The sequence below is a fragment of the Thermobia domestica genome, chromosome 9 (assembly GCF_964235325.1).
Source record: "Thermobia domestica chromosome 9, izTheDome1.hap1.1, whole genome shotgun sequence".
NCBI lineage: Eukaryota > Metazoa > Arthropoda > Insecta > Zygentoma > Lepismatidae > Thermobia > Thermobia domestica.
Genome location: NC_137462.1, coordinates 102,763,926 through 102,781,286, shown reverse-complemented (window position 1 = coordinate 102,781,286; position 17,361 = coordinate 102,763,926). Strand labels below are relative to the sequence as shown.

The following is a 17,361-nucleotide window of genomic DNA, read 5'->3' as shown; positions in this document are numbered from 1 at the left end:
ATCAATCTATTTCTTACTGGAGCTTTTTCTACCTTCCTGAAGCACTTATTCAGGGAGAGGTTATGCCTCACACTATTTTTCCATCCCGTTGGTGCATTCTTGAAATAAGGAAAATGATCCAAAATCCATGAATAAATATCTTTCACTGGAAGCGCTTTTTGAGGTGAGTCTTCGATAGCCATAAAGATTAAGCACGAAAACGAATACGGTGGCTTTGAATTCACATGGATCTGTAAAAAAAAAAAAAAAAAAAAAAACGACAAAGTTGTCAATAGTATTAATTACAACAAATATTGATAATTACTATAAATAAATTTCTTTACAGGAAAGCCAATAAAATACAGCAAGATACATTAATTGTTATTCTCTCACAAACACGTGTACTTCCAAATTCGGACTTCACAACTCCCCACCAATTGAGTGAGCTATTAGAATAGTGTTTGGTATGGCTGCTCTTGTTATATATATATCAGGTAGTCAAAAAAGAATTAAGCCTTTTGGGGACGAGATGATATTAGTGTTCCAAAACTCAAGGTGTATAAGTTGCAGCGGATCAGGCATAACGTCATTTGACAACTGACAATTGAAGCTAGTAGATGTGCAAAAAGTGTTGGCATTCTTACTCAAACGTAAGGTATTACACTGTGAAAATGAGTGAACTTTTCGGAAAACTGCGCTACATTTTACAATTTCATTTGGATAAAGGTGAAAATGTTGCGCAGGCCAGTGATATTGTTATGGGTAATATGTGGTGGAAGAAATTGATAATGTTTATGGGTATGATACATTATCAAAAGCAACAGCCAAAAGATGGTTCAGTCACTTTCATTCTTAAAATTTAGATATGCTGGATGCTTCCCACAACGGGTGACCGATCACAGCAAAGCTGAATAATATTCTAGCAAAAGTCGAGCACAACTGGCATGTAAGTAATCATGGCAACGCCATCACTAGTGTTAAACCATAGCTGGAGAAAACAGACTAGAAAAAGAAGCTCGATATTTGGGTACCACATGATCTTTTAAAAAGTTACTTGATCGAATTTGTATCTGCGAATCTCTACTGAAATGTAACAAACTCGAGCTATTTCTGAAGTAGTTGATCACGGGTGATGAAAAGTAGATAACCTATGACAACAATGTAGGAAAACAATCGTGGTCGAAACGAGAAGGAGCTCTACAGTCTGTGGCAAAACTCACACTGACGCCCTGGAAGGTTATGCCGTGCGTTTGGTGGGATTGGAAGGGCATCATGCATCACGAGCTTCAGTCGCCGAGCAGAACACAAGACTCGGACCTGTACTGTTGACACTTAGCGCAAGTGCACCTAGCAATTCAAAAGAAAAATCCAGAACTGGTCAACAGAAAGGGTAGCACACTATCAATGCCAGCGAGCTGTCAGAAATTCAGAGAACTTGGCTTAGAGGTTTTAATGCATGCATCGTATAGCCCGGACCTGGCACCGTCAGATTATAATTTGTTTCGGTCTCTCAAGACCTCCCGGAATGGTGGTAAGTTAGTTTCAAATGAGGTTTGTGAAAACCACGTTTCACAATTTCTTTACCAGAAAACACGGAAATTTTATAGTGACGAGAAAATAGTATTGCCAGAAAAATGGTAGAAGGTCATCGAACAAAATGGTGCATATATGGTTTCATAACGTTATTTTCAAGTTACAATAAATGTATTCTCAAGTTTGACCCCAAAGGCTCAATACTTTTTAGACAATCTGTTAAATAAAGAAAAGGATTTCAAGGAGTAAGTTATCCCATCTAATTGGACATAAAAGAGATAAAAGTGCCATTTATCATGGTACTATCATGGTGTTTTTTTATTATTATTATTGTGAGATTGTATTTTACTTGAGGAGGAGAGATTCCTCCTCTTAAAAGCTTTATACAAGGTAAGCATAAAAGTTCTTGCCGTTCTAGAAGAATGGTAAACAAAGGGTAACAAAGTGGACGGTACGTATATTTAGGTTTCGAAGTAATCCCCATTAAGATCCAACACCTTTTGCCACCATTCCTGCAGCTGCATGCAAAAAAGTCCGTGAGTGCGTTACGCAGGTCTTCCTCATTTGCGAAGGATCTCCCACGGAGTTGATTGTAGAATGAATAAAACAGGTGGTAATCTGTCGGCTCAAGATTTGGTGATATGGTGCACGGCACAGGGTCTTCCAGCCGAGTTGCTGAATGGTCTCCCGGGTCCTCTTTGCCACATGTGGTTTGGAATTGTCGTACCGGAACAGCACATCCTTGTGATTCACAAATGCCGCTTCGTCTGCCGTAATGTACGGTGCACCCTTTGAAACTGCTGAGAGTAAAGATTAGCAGTGATAGTCTGACCAGGAGGAGGTATTCATAATGCACCACTTGCCAATTCCACAATTCCATCATACAGAGAGCATAACTTTTCGTGGATGTAGAGATGGTTTTGAGGTGAGAGGAACAGGGTTTCGTAGCGACAACCAATGTCTCGTACGCTTGGGAGTGTCATAGAGGACTCACTTTTCATAATCAATGAGCAAGCGATCAAAGATGGGTGTGTTCAGGTGCCGAGTGAGCAAGGACAAAACAAGCTATCATTCATTGTTCCTTGTTGACTGCCCACAATGTGTGGGGTATACATTTGCTTAACTTGTATGACTTCCCTATTCCACGCAAATGCAGTCTAATCGTTTCAGCAAAAACGTGAAACCTTTCTGCAAATTCATCACACGTTATACCACTCTTTTCCACAATGGTTGCTTTCAGGACCTCGTCATCCAACACATGGTTATTCACTGCAAGATTCGTCCGAGAGGCTCATATTTCCCGAACGGAATTTCTGGAACCAATGTCTGGTAGTGCGTTGGTTCACGGTATTCTCCCTAAATATGGTATTCTGGGATATGCGGTGACCTGAGGCGGATAGCTGACAGGTCCACTTTAAATTCATACAACAAACACACGTGAAAAGCTGCTTCGATACCTCGATTTCTCTTTAACACTGGACTAAGCTATGACTGCTGCATGTGCACAATGTGTGAGTGCATGATTAATCGGAATTTTAAAACGGCAAGAATTTTTCTGGTTACCTTCTAATACTACAATAACCGTACCGCTAAACCCGCTGATGGATGCAGATAACATATAGAACTATTGACATGAAATCAAAGCTATAAGGAATTTATGTGACTATATTCATTAATCGTACTGTTTAATGTATTACATAGAATATTTTCCGAAATGAGTAATATTGGCATTGTTAAGTAGAAAGCAGTTTTCTTCCACCTGCCCTTAATGTTTTAAGCTTAAACATTTCCATTCACATTGTGATTCATGTCGAGGATAAAGAATAAAATGAAACTCAATTTTTAGTTGAACGTTCCGCAGTTATAAGCTAAAATGGACAAGACTGGAAGACACTTCAGGCTTCGAGTAAATCAAATATAAATAAGTTTGTATTTTATAAGATTTCAGTAGCCTTAGAACTCAAATCTTGCATGCATGTATTTTAAAGTGGCATGATTCCAGACAAATCGAACGTGAATTTAATACAGAAAAAAAAGATAAAAAAATAAATAAAATAATAATAATAATAATAAAAAAAAAAAAAAAAAACGCTGAACCTAAGAAGTGTAAAGCATGTTATTTGTGCATACGAGTCATTAACTGTTCACACAAGATAGTGCCATACCAAAATAAACGAAATGTATTACTCTTCTATGAAACAGTTCGGTGCATTAAGTGCAGTGATTCATTTTCAATCTTAATATGGGATATCTAATGGTAATAAATTTAGCAACACATAACGTGACAAAAACACATCGATGACCCACGAAGAAAACACTAAGCGCACAATGTTTACCAGAGTTTGGCGTACTGCTTGTGCACAATCGTTTGTCTTCGTTTCCTGTAAAGAAGACATTATGCTGGCACCAAAAACTGACAGACAAGGAAACAATGGCACAATATGCATATTCAAACTATATTCATTTGAAAAGGCAAGATAAATTTCAAATTGCATTTGGATGATTCGAAGTTCATTCATATTTATGTTCATTTAATAAAATAATATACACTCAATCAACACGCAAGAAAGAAAAAGTACTTTCATCAACTGATTTTCAGAAGTATTATGGCATGATTCAAGATAAACTTGATAATAGCTTTTGAAACAGAAAACTAAATTGAGAGAACCTACTACTAACTCATGTACAATAGGAAAACTGAAATTAAATAACGTTAAATCTATGAAAGGGCCCACGGCCTCCATTCTGTGGAATGAGACCGATCCTTGATATCTTCGCATATAAAAATAGCGTGTTACGACAGAATTAACAGGCCTCACTTTATGATTCACTATGGGCAAACAAATCAACTTCATGAGCTTTCCCACCTTCTGAGCTAATTACATTCAACGAAACAAAATTAAATATAGAAGCAAAAACAACACGAATTATTCGAAATAGGTTTCGGACTAACAATGGTACCACATATCTAATGAGGAGTGTCTTATGTAAGGAATTCGTAATTCAGCCACAAGACGGTACATGTATTGTGCTTTTATGGTGAAATCTCCGCCTAAGCATCTCTTTCTCGTACTTCTAGCTTGCACAAAATTTATGTAAACTACTCAAAAAGGTTAAATAGAATACAGGTATAAGAAAGAACGCGAAGTGAACTTTTTTCGTTTTAGCATGAAAAATCGAAAAACCTACTTGGACATTAACTAGACACTAATTATTCACTGATGGATGATACAGAATGCACATTTAAAGATACAAGACACCTTGCACCCTTGTGGAGAAATAAATGTTGACATAAACTGTTCCAAGGCTTTCCCCTCCCCTTTTTCAAAGTGGCTTCCTTGATTACGCTGCTAAATGTGTGACATGTTGATAAGAATTTTTCTTCTGAAAAATCCCATAGTCAATTAATATACCTTTGAAAATGAAAATCAATGTAAGTTCTAGCCATATTACGAAGTTATGAATGTCGAAGTTGCTTAAAATTCTCCTTCTGAAAAACAGTTACAAGGTTGAAAGCGTTTCACATACACTCAATGTACTCAAAACACTGTATATTCACATTATGCTGGTAATTACTGATGTCTACATTGTAGTATGTTTATTTGTCTAAAATCAGGTAGCAGATCTAAAATATGTTGTTATTTTAAAAATTTTACGTGAAAGTCGAAGCACTAACACTCACTCATTACTTCCAGAAAAACGAACAGATTTTAATTTTAAAAGATATTTTATCCGAGGTACATGAGTTTAGAGAAGAAAAGCTCCAATCAACATGTCACACGTTTAGCAGCACAGCCAAAGAAGCTGAACTGAAAAAGAGCGAGAAAAGCCTTGAAACATTTAGTGTTAAAAAATTACCTCCAAGTTGTTTTTCATTAACTACGAACTATGTTTGTGTAAGACTGTAAACTGAAGTAAGTACACAAAATATTGAATTACATCTTAAAGGGCTACTGATGACTATTAAAATAATCAAACAGAAACAAGTGTCAAGATCTTACCCGAGGATCGTAGGGGATATGATGTGGATGCTGTTTCCCATAGCCTGCAGTTACAGGACTTACTGAATGACTACTTGAACAAGAGTCGGCGTGATCACTGCCATCATCAACGAAGTCACTTGTTGGTGATCCCAAACTTAGGTCTCCTTCTCGTCCGCGCGGCGATAATGATGCTCCTCCAGGTCGTAAGTTGATTCCTAAAAACCACGAGTTCCATTAAACAATATGAAATTTTACATTGCCTCAGAAGCAAATATACACTAAATATTACTCAACTAACCCTATGTGTCACACCCAACAATTTATCATCACACAAACAATACCAAGCTGATTCTTGTGTTTTGCATATTCGCACATTGCAAAATAAATGTTTCTTTATTAGCACTGAGCTATATGAGACGTGAACCACAGGGAATCAAAAGCACGCCTCTTGCGCCAAAGGCAAAAATACTAACCATTAAGCTATGAGAGAGTTTAATTCTCATATTCTGATTAAATACAGAGATTCGAATCATAAAAAATGATTTGAGTATTAGTTCAAAATATTTTCTAAAACTCTTATATTTCAAGCTTGATGCTTGCCCTGACAACGTCTTGCAACATTAAGAGTTTTTGTTTATAACTGAAAGCACAGAAACTATTTAGTAACAAATCCTAGATTTACAAAATCAACTAGAAATATACAATAATTATTTTCTAATGTTATGCAAAATTAAAATGTATTAAATGCAACGATTTTCTTAAGAAGTTCATTTAGTATGCAGTTCAGCAATAGTGTACAGGGGTTTCCATTTTATAAATAGGACTCACGACGTGTCGCTGGGATGGAAGAACATATTTTTTCAACCATTTATACAATAGTTTTCTAAACTCTACTAGTGACACTCATAATTTGAAAATTTAATATTCACGAAAAGATTTCTGTATGTGAGGAAGTGAGAGAATCGACAAACGATATTACAGATTTAAAGAGCTTTCGGATGAATATGTAACGAACAGACAGTAACTAGAGGTAACATTACTCACAAAGGTTCCACAGAAGGCCGAAATTATATAAAGAAAAATTAATCATTTTTGGATAAACGGTAACTGCCTTTTATTTAGTTATTCAGTAACTTTGCACCCTACTTTTTTTTTTCTATACTTAGAACTGATTTATAATAAGTTGTAATCTTGAGGTAATAAATATCGCTAAAGTTCTCAAATTCAAATGTGTGAGAAGGTATAGATCAACACGCTTTATGTAGCACTTCCTGAAGATTACATACATCTTGAATAGAATTTGCTACATTACAGGAAGTAGACAGGAATTTGAAGAAGAATAAAAAAAAAAACTAATCATGTAAATAGTAAACTAGAACCATTATTATAGTCATATACGACATTTAATAGATCAAGTCATCGGCATTCATATTTATCTTTACTTGTCTTTCTGGATACTTTTCACAATGTCATTTACTTTTTCTTATTGGTATTATTTTCATACGTACGCAGGAACACATTTACGGAAACTACATTCAGATGGTTAAAATTAATATGAAAACCGTATATAATGGAACTTGCATACTTGTGATTCATGAGTTGCTATACATAATAGTTCTGTGAATCACGAATCGTTAAATGTAATTTCATATAACTGAGCCTATCCAAGGCAGAAAATGGAGACCATTTAGACTCTAAAATAACAGGCTTTTGTACACCCACAACTCATTTTTTTCTTTTTCTTTCCGTAAAATTCCTACTTATTATTATTATTATAAGCATTCGTCCATTACAATAAGCTATCATAAAAGATATACTAAAGGAATATATCTACAGTATAATCCTAGTATTCTCAACATTTTCATTGTCTTTTTCGAAAAGAAAGAAAGAAAAAACTTCTGCGATATTCATTCCCAAATTTTCACGAATTCTCTTTGGCAAATGATCTCTAACATTCTGTGACAGAGCCCTGTATCAGAAAAATACTTTCTAAATTTACATTTTTAGGTTAATTTCGCCAACGTACTGACTACATATAAAGCATTAAAGTGACAAATTATGATATGCATAATATCACTCTCGTTGTTACTAACTAGGCATATTGTAGTATATACAATGTTGAGTTACATTATTTAATATAATATGTCATTAACAGAAATAAAAGAGCGTTCCAGGGATTCCATTAAATATAGATTTCACTGTAACAACATTTTAAATTTCAAATGGAACTCTTAGTTTACTGTAACTAGTGACACAAGATTGTTACTGTAATAGACCCATCTGCAAACTTTCTTTTCTTACTTTTCTTTTACTTTTGCGTCAATGATATATTTGTACATAAGTATTGCTCGTAAGAGAATCATTGCGATTTCTTTCTACTTTATATTTTATATTTTAATATGCCATGCCGCACCATAAAGGAGGAATTAAAGAATAAGCAGTACTTAGAACTTCCCATGTCCCTGGTTGCACTTTCTGAAGAAAGAAAAGTACTACTCTTTTGGCATAACTCTCCACGAGGAATGAATGGCATTTTATACTAACGCTAACTAAGTTGAAAGACAGTTTAGTAACCTAGCTTAAAAGATTGTTTTCCTCTTGCAACTTTTGTCAAGAAAGAGTATACGCAACAATTACGTAACCCGCTCTGCAGGTAACTTCCTCACTCACATAAAGGAGTTACCAAATAGAACACTATTCTCTTTCTTTTTCAACAAGGCGAAAAATGTCAGCCTTGGAGAGTTAAAAAAAAAGCTGTGTAAGTTAGTTGTAGTTAGTTAGGAGGGGTAGGAAAGATTGTATATAACATTTTTATACTGAACTGTGGTGGTGGTCTAAAGTATTTCATGGAAGTATATGAAATTCTAGGAAATCCTTTGAAACGTGGGAAGTCTTGTTGGCTCCAGAGTTTTACTAATCTTTTGTTCCTATGCCATGTAACCGATATGTAGAACATATATTGAGGAAATTTGAAAATCTTTTCTTAGAAATTAAATTGTAATATTATTTGCACTCACAGCTTGGCTTCCCTCAGGGCCTGAAACAGAAAACTAAAAAAAGCTGCGCAGAAGGATACAAATGAGTCTAATTGCTTCGAATGCCGAATCATAGTTCCGATATAATTTTGGTTTACGCCTACGGAAGCAGGAAAAGTTACGCCCTTGAATTAATTGTAGTTTAAAAACCACTGAAGCATTATTTTGGCACTAATAGGGAACATTGACCACCGATAGTGAACAGTGGATACTTATAGATTTCATGTAACAACTTCACCATCTATAGTACTAATACATACCCTTTTAGATTCTGAAATCTCAACCTTTCATATTAGGCAACGCATAGTAATCTGAATAGATGCACAAGATCAAGTAATAGTTCGTTTCTTCGAACATCTGGCTTATTCAACCTTCTAAAAAGTAAACCAAGTACGGTTGATATGTGGACCTGTATTTCCAGGTAGCATAAGAGAGAAACCACACAACGCCAAGAATCTCTGACTTCTAAGCTTCACAGCCCTAATGATTTAATTATTCTCCAAACACAGAAGCCCAGTAACCTTATTCTGTGCAGATTTCTTCATAGTAGAATTGTAAGAAGGTGGCAGCGACAATATATTTGGTTTTATCTTCAATAAACATTACTTTATCTTACAAATCATAAATTTCATTCTCCGAAGTTAATTAAATCTTCTGGTAATTTTAAGGCTCCTATCAAGGACTTAATTGCGGCTAACTCACGAAAAGAAAAACATCTCGCTGCTCTCGCTGAACTACATTACTTAAAAGTTGAAACGGAGGAATTCATTACATAATTACTTACGAGAGAGTGATAAAAAGATTATCACATTAAAAAAACACACCATGAGTACTTTCACTAAAGCGCTTTATCAGATAGAAGGGAAAAAATTAGTACTTCACCAAGACGTAGTAAATCGACTTAACTAACATCATGGCTACTGTTGAGCACTCATCTCTGATACGAGGTGTCTTTTGTTCGATCCCAGGCAATGGATTTTCTCAAGCTTCTTTCTTTTCCTCCCACTTTCATTAATCATTCGTCTCCTTTACCTTAAAGGACATAACATACGACGTTAAATTTTAAAAAAATCATTTGATTTGATTAGTGGCTGGTAATGCAATCTTCGTCGCATTTCCACGTGTTACAAGAAGCATTTATCGATAATAAACGCGGAGCTCTTTTGGATAGCAGCGAAAAGATAAGAAGTTTGATTTCACTCAATTTTAGTTACAAAGAACTTCAAGTATACCATTATTATTAAAATATTTATGAATTCTACTTCCAGTTCCCAGGAGACAGATTATGTAAATATCTTATACATTAAGGGAAACAGGAATGTTAATCACTATTTATTTTTAGTTGTACTAATTACGGACCCAAATTGGGCTGGCGATCAACTGCCATGTAATTTTCCACATATATGCACTGTAATTTCTGGGTTCTAGTATTAAAAAAAAAAAAAAAAAAAAAAAAAAAGTATATTTTATACACAGTCTAAAAAGTGGAAACAGGTTCTTCACTTTGTCACTTACAAGAATAATAAAATACAATACCTTTCAACAAATTCCTATCCTGCAACCAAGTCAGTGACGTAAGGTCATCGTCTTCACTGGCAGTCTTGTCCAATCTAACTTCCGTAAACACATTGGCTGGGCCATCCCCTTCCTATCCGAGAAAAATTATATTGGTTAAGATATTAAATCACCAACTTTTATGAACATCTTTCAAGCTACATTACTCTTAAAACCTATTTTACACTATGCATTTTAGAGAGCATAACGGCACAAGGCATCATTTGCTTATGATGAAGTCCATACAAACTAGCAAATGTACACCGTAAATAATTTCATTATCATAAAACATAGTGTTTCGTTACAACATATAATGAAGACGAAAAGAACACTAAGAGGATTGATGAATACTACCTTGATCAAAAAGTTTCTGGAAATACCCGTATGGCGCTCTCAGTCGCCTGATTTGACTTCTTTTTTTGTTTTGTTTTGTGGGTTGCTACACCTGTCAGCGATATTCCCTCCCAATTTGAACATCCTAGTTTATCATTTGAGAAAGTGACGCAGTGTTGAGTACATCTGTTTGGGTGCATGTTCCGATTTTTGCAATGGAGTTAATTTTTCAACAACGAGTGTGTATTAAATTTTGTGTTAAAATTGGATTTAATGATGCAAAGGACTGGAAATATTGGAAAAGTGTTTCGGCAATGCTGCTCTAGAGAACAGCAGTTTACCTGAGGCACAAATGTTTTATGCTTGGTCGAGAGTCAGTCGAAGATGATGAACGCAGTGGCAGACCGTCGACATCGAAAACCGACAAGAACATCGACAAAGCGAAAGAAATGTTGGCCGAAAACCGTAAATTAACCATCACAACTGTCAGATGACCTAAGCATCACTTATGAATCCGTTCAAGACATAGTGAATGATTTGGGTTTGTGCCTAAGTTAAAGCCGAAAGACCTGGATTTCATGCAAAAAGGGACCGCGTCGATATCGCCAAAAACATGATTTGCAAGGCTGAGTCCGACGCAACATTCATCAAATGCATTGTTACTGAAGATGAGACGTGGGTTTATGAGTATGACATGCAATCCAGACATCAGGTAAACGAGTAACGAGCACCCAATGAGCTAAGACCGAAAAAAAAAGCACGTCGTTTTCAGTCGAAAAAGAAGGTGATGCTCACGGTTTTCATGGATTACAATGGTGTTGTACATCATGAATTTCTTCCAGAAAGTCAGATAGTATTTTTTGGATGTTATGAAGAGTCTGCGTGAAGTAATTCGCCTGAAAAGAAAAGATCTCTGGACGAACAACGCGTGGATTTTGCACCATCACAACGCAGCGTTGCACAATGCTATCATTATCTGCGAGTTTCTTACCAAAAATAACGAATACTATTCCGCAGCCACCGAATTCACCGGATTTAGCTCCGTGTGACTTTTTACTGTTTAACTGATTAAAGAAGCCATAACGGTGAACGCGTTTAAGCAGCCGAGAGGAGATAATATGAAAATCGAAGACGGCTCTGATAGACATATCGAAAATCGAGTACCAAAAATGTTTTGCGAACTGGATCAAGCGCTGGCATAAGTGCGTTGCAGTCGATGGGGATTACTTCGAATGGGACATAATCAATTTTCAGTAGTAAACTTGTATTTTTTAATTTTGTGAGTGAATTCCGGGAACTTTTTGATCAAGGTGATATTTCATAAAATACACCAAAGAAACGAGTAGATACATATTTCAATATACGACACCCTAGTTCTTTCGGACTATTAACTAAATATATGCATTGATTGAACTCTATATTGTTGAAAAGATTTACGCAAAATGTTGATCTTCTACTAGTAGATCAGCTTAGAAAAGTCTATAAAAACTTTTTAAAAACTGTCGAATATCACTTCCTTCGCGCAACGTTTGAGATATTGGTTATATGAAGTACCTAAAAGCTGTACAATATTCTGTTTGGCCGTTAGGTTGTCGTGCAGGTCTGTGATCTGGAAATACAAAGTTGGAAGTTTGGTCCGGGATGAAAAAGAAGAGGATCTCCCGAAAGACAACTCCACTTTTCCGCAGATCTATCATATCAAAGTTCAGGTAATACAAAGATGATCGAGAAAGAAAATCGAAAATATACTACAAAATAACAGCAAAGAGCTGAAACGGAAATTTTGGTTAGAATATACTGAGTCAACAGTTCATCAAAATTACAAATATCATAAAGCGTTGCACTATAAGTATTTAAATTATATCATTTCATTAATAGTTTTTTTTTTCCTTTACAGGTTGGACGAGATCTTCAAGAAGATAATGCAGAATTGCACTGCGTGGGATTCATCATCTTCAACTGGTGTATATTTAGTTATTTCTTTCATTTCAGGTATGGATGTATGTTAGATGGAGATGGATGTATAAATAGCCAAAAAATAAATACACTCCTAAAGACCATTAGGTTGTAACAATTATAGCTACTTAAGTATGCTTATGCGCAATCTTATATGTAAATTAAATATTCAACTATTATCGAAATAGGTTTCTTCTTATTGCCGTTAATTAGTTTTAGAATAGGTGTTGTCTTACGGGTATATACGAGAAGGAGTCCGAAATAAGATTCCCCAGGCGACTATGGACAGAGGTGGGGATGCAAGTCCAAAAGTTGCATGTGACATTAAAGACTCGACGTACCTTTATTCTTCCACATGTGTACCACGTACATTGAGACATTTGTCATACCGGTCTATATCTTCAAAAATCTCTTCCAGGAAAAATTCAGGGCTCTACATACGAAAGAAGCGTCGAACAGCTGTGACTTCACCGATAGTGATACGCCGGTTCGCTTTAATCATGTCATCCACCATCCTGATATTTTCGTCTGTAGTGGCCGTGTACGATCTTCCAGGTCTCGGTGTGTCCAACACTTGATGCCGCCCCACATTGAATTGGGAACACCATCTCCGCACCATTTGTTTCGATATCACATCAGGCCTACAGACTTCCTCCACGAAACGGTTATGGATTTCTTCTCCCGATACGCCACGTGTGCATTCATAGCGGACAACCGCTCACACTTCCTCCTTTGACTAGGAAGTCAAAACGCGCCTTCTCTCCATAGCTACCAGGTTTAGACTGAAAGAGTCGTCTCCGTTTTGCGGAGGCGCTCTGCGGGCGCCATCTGCAGGATCGCGGGTGAACGATATCCACTTGTGCCTGGGTGTGTTGCATGTGCAACCGCTGTCTTTGTTTCCCCCATAGCTGTTCGCTTTACTGGGGAAAACGAGAGGGGAAACATTTTCGGACTCTCCCTCGTACAATAGCTTCTGAAGATGTATCAGATACAAGTACAGATACAAAAATGGTGCCAACGGACCACAGAGCACTATTCTACAGGCCAAAACAAAGCGAAAATGTTACATGATGGTTTGGGCCACTATGGAGAATCAAAATTTCACAATGTGGCAACGTCGCAGATTAACTTGGACCCATTAGCATCATTCTACAAATACATCAAGCAATTAATAATTTTATTACCAAAAAGCATTAAGATGTTATAACTTTCAAGAAATTTTGTCTTAATAGAACTTCTTCACATCAAAGTACTGTATTAAAAGTTCATGTTGCGTACACAAGGAGGAAGTTTCTTCCAGGTCTTAAAGGATTTAGCAATTCATGATGTAATCCACCACTTACATTTACAAATTACTTCTAATACATATTTTTTAAATGAGTACAATATATATCTTAAATAGATAATACCTTTCTTTCAGCTGCATAGTATGACTTATGTACTCTGAAGAAATCCGTTGGTTATATTCTTATGAGAAATTCTATTTTCCTGAGAGTTTCCCCAACTTACTGCTATTGTTAGACTTTAATTAAAGTTCAAAGTAACTTCTGGATTACTTATTAGGATCACGCAATGAGACTTATAAGATTCGGTTGTTAGTACGTCAGCCCGTTACTCCGCATGATAACCCTTGAACAGAAGCGATTTTTTTAAAAGTCTGTTTTCTGCAACAGATAGCTAGGACAATTATCTCAGTCGACTTCGCTAACAGACTATATCTGTTAAGGTCTTAATGGTGGCTATCTATAGCTCATATCACATACATGTAAGAGAACTCTTGAATGCTGCTTTCCGCAATAAATGACTAGAGTGATTATCTCAACCGAATTCGTTAATGCAATTAATCTGTGAACATTTTAACAGGTACGGGCAACTTGAACTGAGGCTATCTATATCATATACCCCATACATGTAAGGGGTATATGATATAGATATATATATATACCCCCCCTTTTGGAAAAAAAAATAGCTAGAGTGATTATCTCTAGAAAGTAAACACAAATTAGCAGGGTGTTCTAGGTTTTTCTCACAGTCACGTATTTCCATTTTTTCATTTGCGAAAGGTCTTGAAAACAATTATTAACTCATTCAATAGTATTTTATAAGTATTAAAATGCCTACTTTCTAAAATTGTTTTTTTTTTTTTTTTTTCATATTAACAAGTATTTAAGAATGAAACAAAAGTGTATGGAATAAGCTTCACATGATACAAAGCAAAGAATATTAGAAAGACCGTTTTTAAGATTTTTTCTTAATTTAATATCTCGTTCTGCAACTATGCAAATACAAAACTCAAAGTGCATTCTATATGTTTTCAAATGGATATAATGCCGCATTCACAAAAGTTACCCGTTCTCTTCTGCCCTCATCCAACTAGATTCAGCTTTTACTTTGATTATTTCTATTTCTGTAATATACATCTTAATGTAATCATTCCACCTGAGCTTAGGTTTTTCAAATGATCTTTTTCCGATTGAGTTTGAAAGAAAGAAAAAAAAAAGTTTCTACTTTCTTCAATTCTGGCTACACGACCTATCCACTTGAGCTTCCCAGACCTAATAAGCCTAACAATGTTGAATAAACAGTATAAATATTGCAGTTTCTTGTCATGAAATTTCCGCTATTCTCCATTTCCGGCCCTCCTGGGTTCGAATATTAGTCTCAGGATTTTCTTCTCAAATATTTTCAATCTGGTTCTTAGCTCAAAGTAAGCGCCCATGTTTCATAACCACATAGCACAACAGGCATAATTATAGTTTTAAATATTTTAAGCTTCAAATTATTCAATAGAATTCGCGAAGACAAAATAGTTTGGACTGAATAATAACATGAATTCCCTGCTTTCAGTCGACATTTAATTTCTTTGTTGATATTGTTTTGGTCTGTTAATTTTGATCCTAGATATTCGAAAGCGTCCATTTTGTCCAAAGTATTGATATTTCAACGGATTCATAATCTGCAGTATTACGGTCACAGTGAATTTCCATATATTTAACTTTCGCTGCATTAACTTTTAAATCTATGTTTCTGCAAGCGTTTTAATATAACCTCTGCACTTAATTCTATTACCCTCACATCATCTCCTATCAGATTCACATCAACAGAAGTCATAACTTAATGAATGTCATTCAGCTCTAGATCCTGGATGTTATCTTCAATTTTCCTTATAGCGTATTACAGAGCAAAACTAAATACTAATGGCGACAATGTATCTCCTTGTTTCAGGCCATTCTCGTCGTGAAAGCTCGTGGACACGCATTTTCGGACTTTACTTTGGGTTTCATTTGAAGACTTTTTTATTTATCTAACTAGTCTCCTCTTTCTTTCTTTAAATAACAAATTTTGGTAAGAATACATTATTTTTAATTCCTCACCGGGTGGTAGGGCTTTCTGAAATCAATAAATAATTTATATTCCAAGGGTTACATTCTCAATTCCTTTTCCAGTATTTGAAAAATTGTAAATATCTGATCGATATTTTATCAACTCTGCTTAAATTCGCACTGATAATCTTTAATAATTTCAACTACGTATGGGGGCAGTCTTGCTAATTGAAGGTTTAAGAATATTTTATAAAATATTGACAAAAGAGAAATATCTCGATAATTACTGCAGTCCGTTTTGTCTCCTTGTGAATTTGAACAATAATGGATTCTTTCCACTTTTATAGTAATTCCTCCTAGTTCCAGATGAGGACAATGAGTTTGCGTATCTCGTTCCACAATCGCCCTTCCTTCTCAAACTCGGTAGGTATTTTGTCTACACCTGGGGGTTTGTATTTCTTTAATTTCTTTTTAGCAATGTATATATATATATATATATATATATATATATATATATATATATATATATATATATATATATATATATAACTGTGATTGCTCTTTATTTTTCATTACCCAGGGTTTTATCACTCGAGTTTGCACTTTTCTTAAAGATTATACTCAAAAGCATACATCCATATCTTATAAATATTTACAACCACATAGTAAGGAGCTAAAGTGGAATCAAGTAGGTTTTATCTCCTTGTCTCCTCAGTTCAAAAAAGACCTTATTTTTATGAATTTACTGCAAGCTTTACCTGTATGAGTTGAACTCACTATGAAATATTAAAATCAGTGATAAAATTTTCCGGTATTAAAAGCTTTTTCTTCCTTCTTTCTTTAGTTCTTGTAGAATATCATATTATTAGTAGAACCCAGATTTCTATGTAACTACACATAAGCGAATTTTTGAATTCTGCTTTTCGCAATAAATAGCTAGATCGATTACCTCGGCCGAGTTGTTAATAAGACAATTCGTTAAAATGTTATCGAAATACGCCGACATCTGTATCCCATACATGTAAAAAGTTTTTAACAGGCAGCTAGAGCAAATATCTTGCTGACCATTTTAATAGAGTCAATTCGTTAACATCTCAACGGTTATGGGCAACTTTAACGGTGGTTATCTATATCCCATCTATGTAAAGGAAATTTTGAATTCTGTTTTTGTAATATGCAGCTAGAGAAATTATGCTGGCCAAACTTGTTAATGGAGTCAGTATCTTAACGTCTTACAGATAACAGTGACTAACGCTGGCTCGTATATCCAATATTCCATATATGTAGCCTACACGATTTATTTATTTATTTATTTGCAACAGGTTGCTAGAATAATTATTACACGAGTTCTTTAATTGAGTCAATCCGTTAACATCTAAGTAACTAACGATAACTAACTGATTATCCATATTTCATATATGTAAGCAAAATTGTGTATTATTTTTTGTAAGCAAAATTTTTTGCAATTGATACCTGGAGCAATTATTCTTGTGTATTCGTTAATGGAGTCGATCCATTTAATGTCTTAACGGATAATGGTGGCTATCTATATTACGTATATGTCGCGTAATCCTTTTAGTTTTTTAATCAGAGTTCATTTAAGCATTGATTTTGCAAAAGATTATATTAGCTGATATCAAGAAAGTCGTAGGCTATGAATTTTCG

General features: G+C 35.2%; 1 protein-coding gene across 9 annotated transcripts in view; it reads right to left on the bottom strand.

Annotated features, from left to right (window-relative positions):
* The window catches only part of LOC145694896 (uncharacterized), a 136,975-nt gene that overhangs the window by 30,545 nt on the left and 89,069 nt on the right, over positions 1-17,361 (bottom strand). For 8 of the 9 annotated variants that reach the window (XM_081771625.1, XM_081771623.1, XM_081771624.1 and 5 more), the window contains 3 exons: positions 10,067-10,178; positions 5,514-5,710; positions 18-230 (listed from right to left, as the gene is read on the bottom strand). In XM_081771625.1, the coding sequence (XP_081627751.1) occupies positions 18-230; positions 5,514-5,710; positions 10,067-10,178 (522 nt within the window). The remainder of the gene's footprint in view (positions 1-17; positions 231-5,513; positions 5,711-10,066; positions 10,179-17,361) is intronic. The other variant, XM_081771632.1, reaches the window with a different exon arrangement.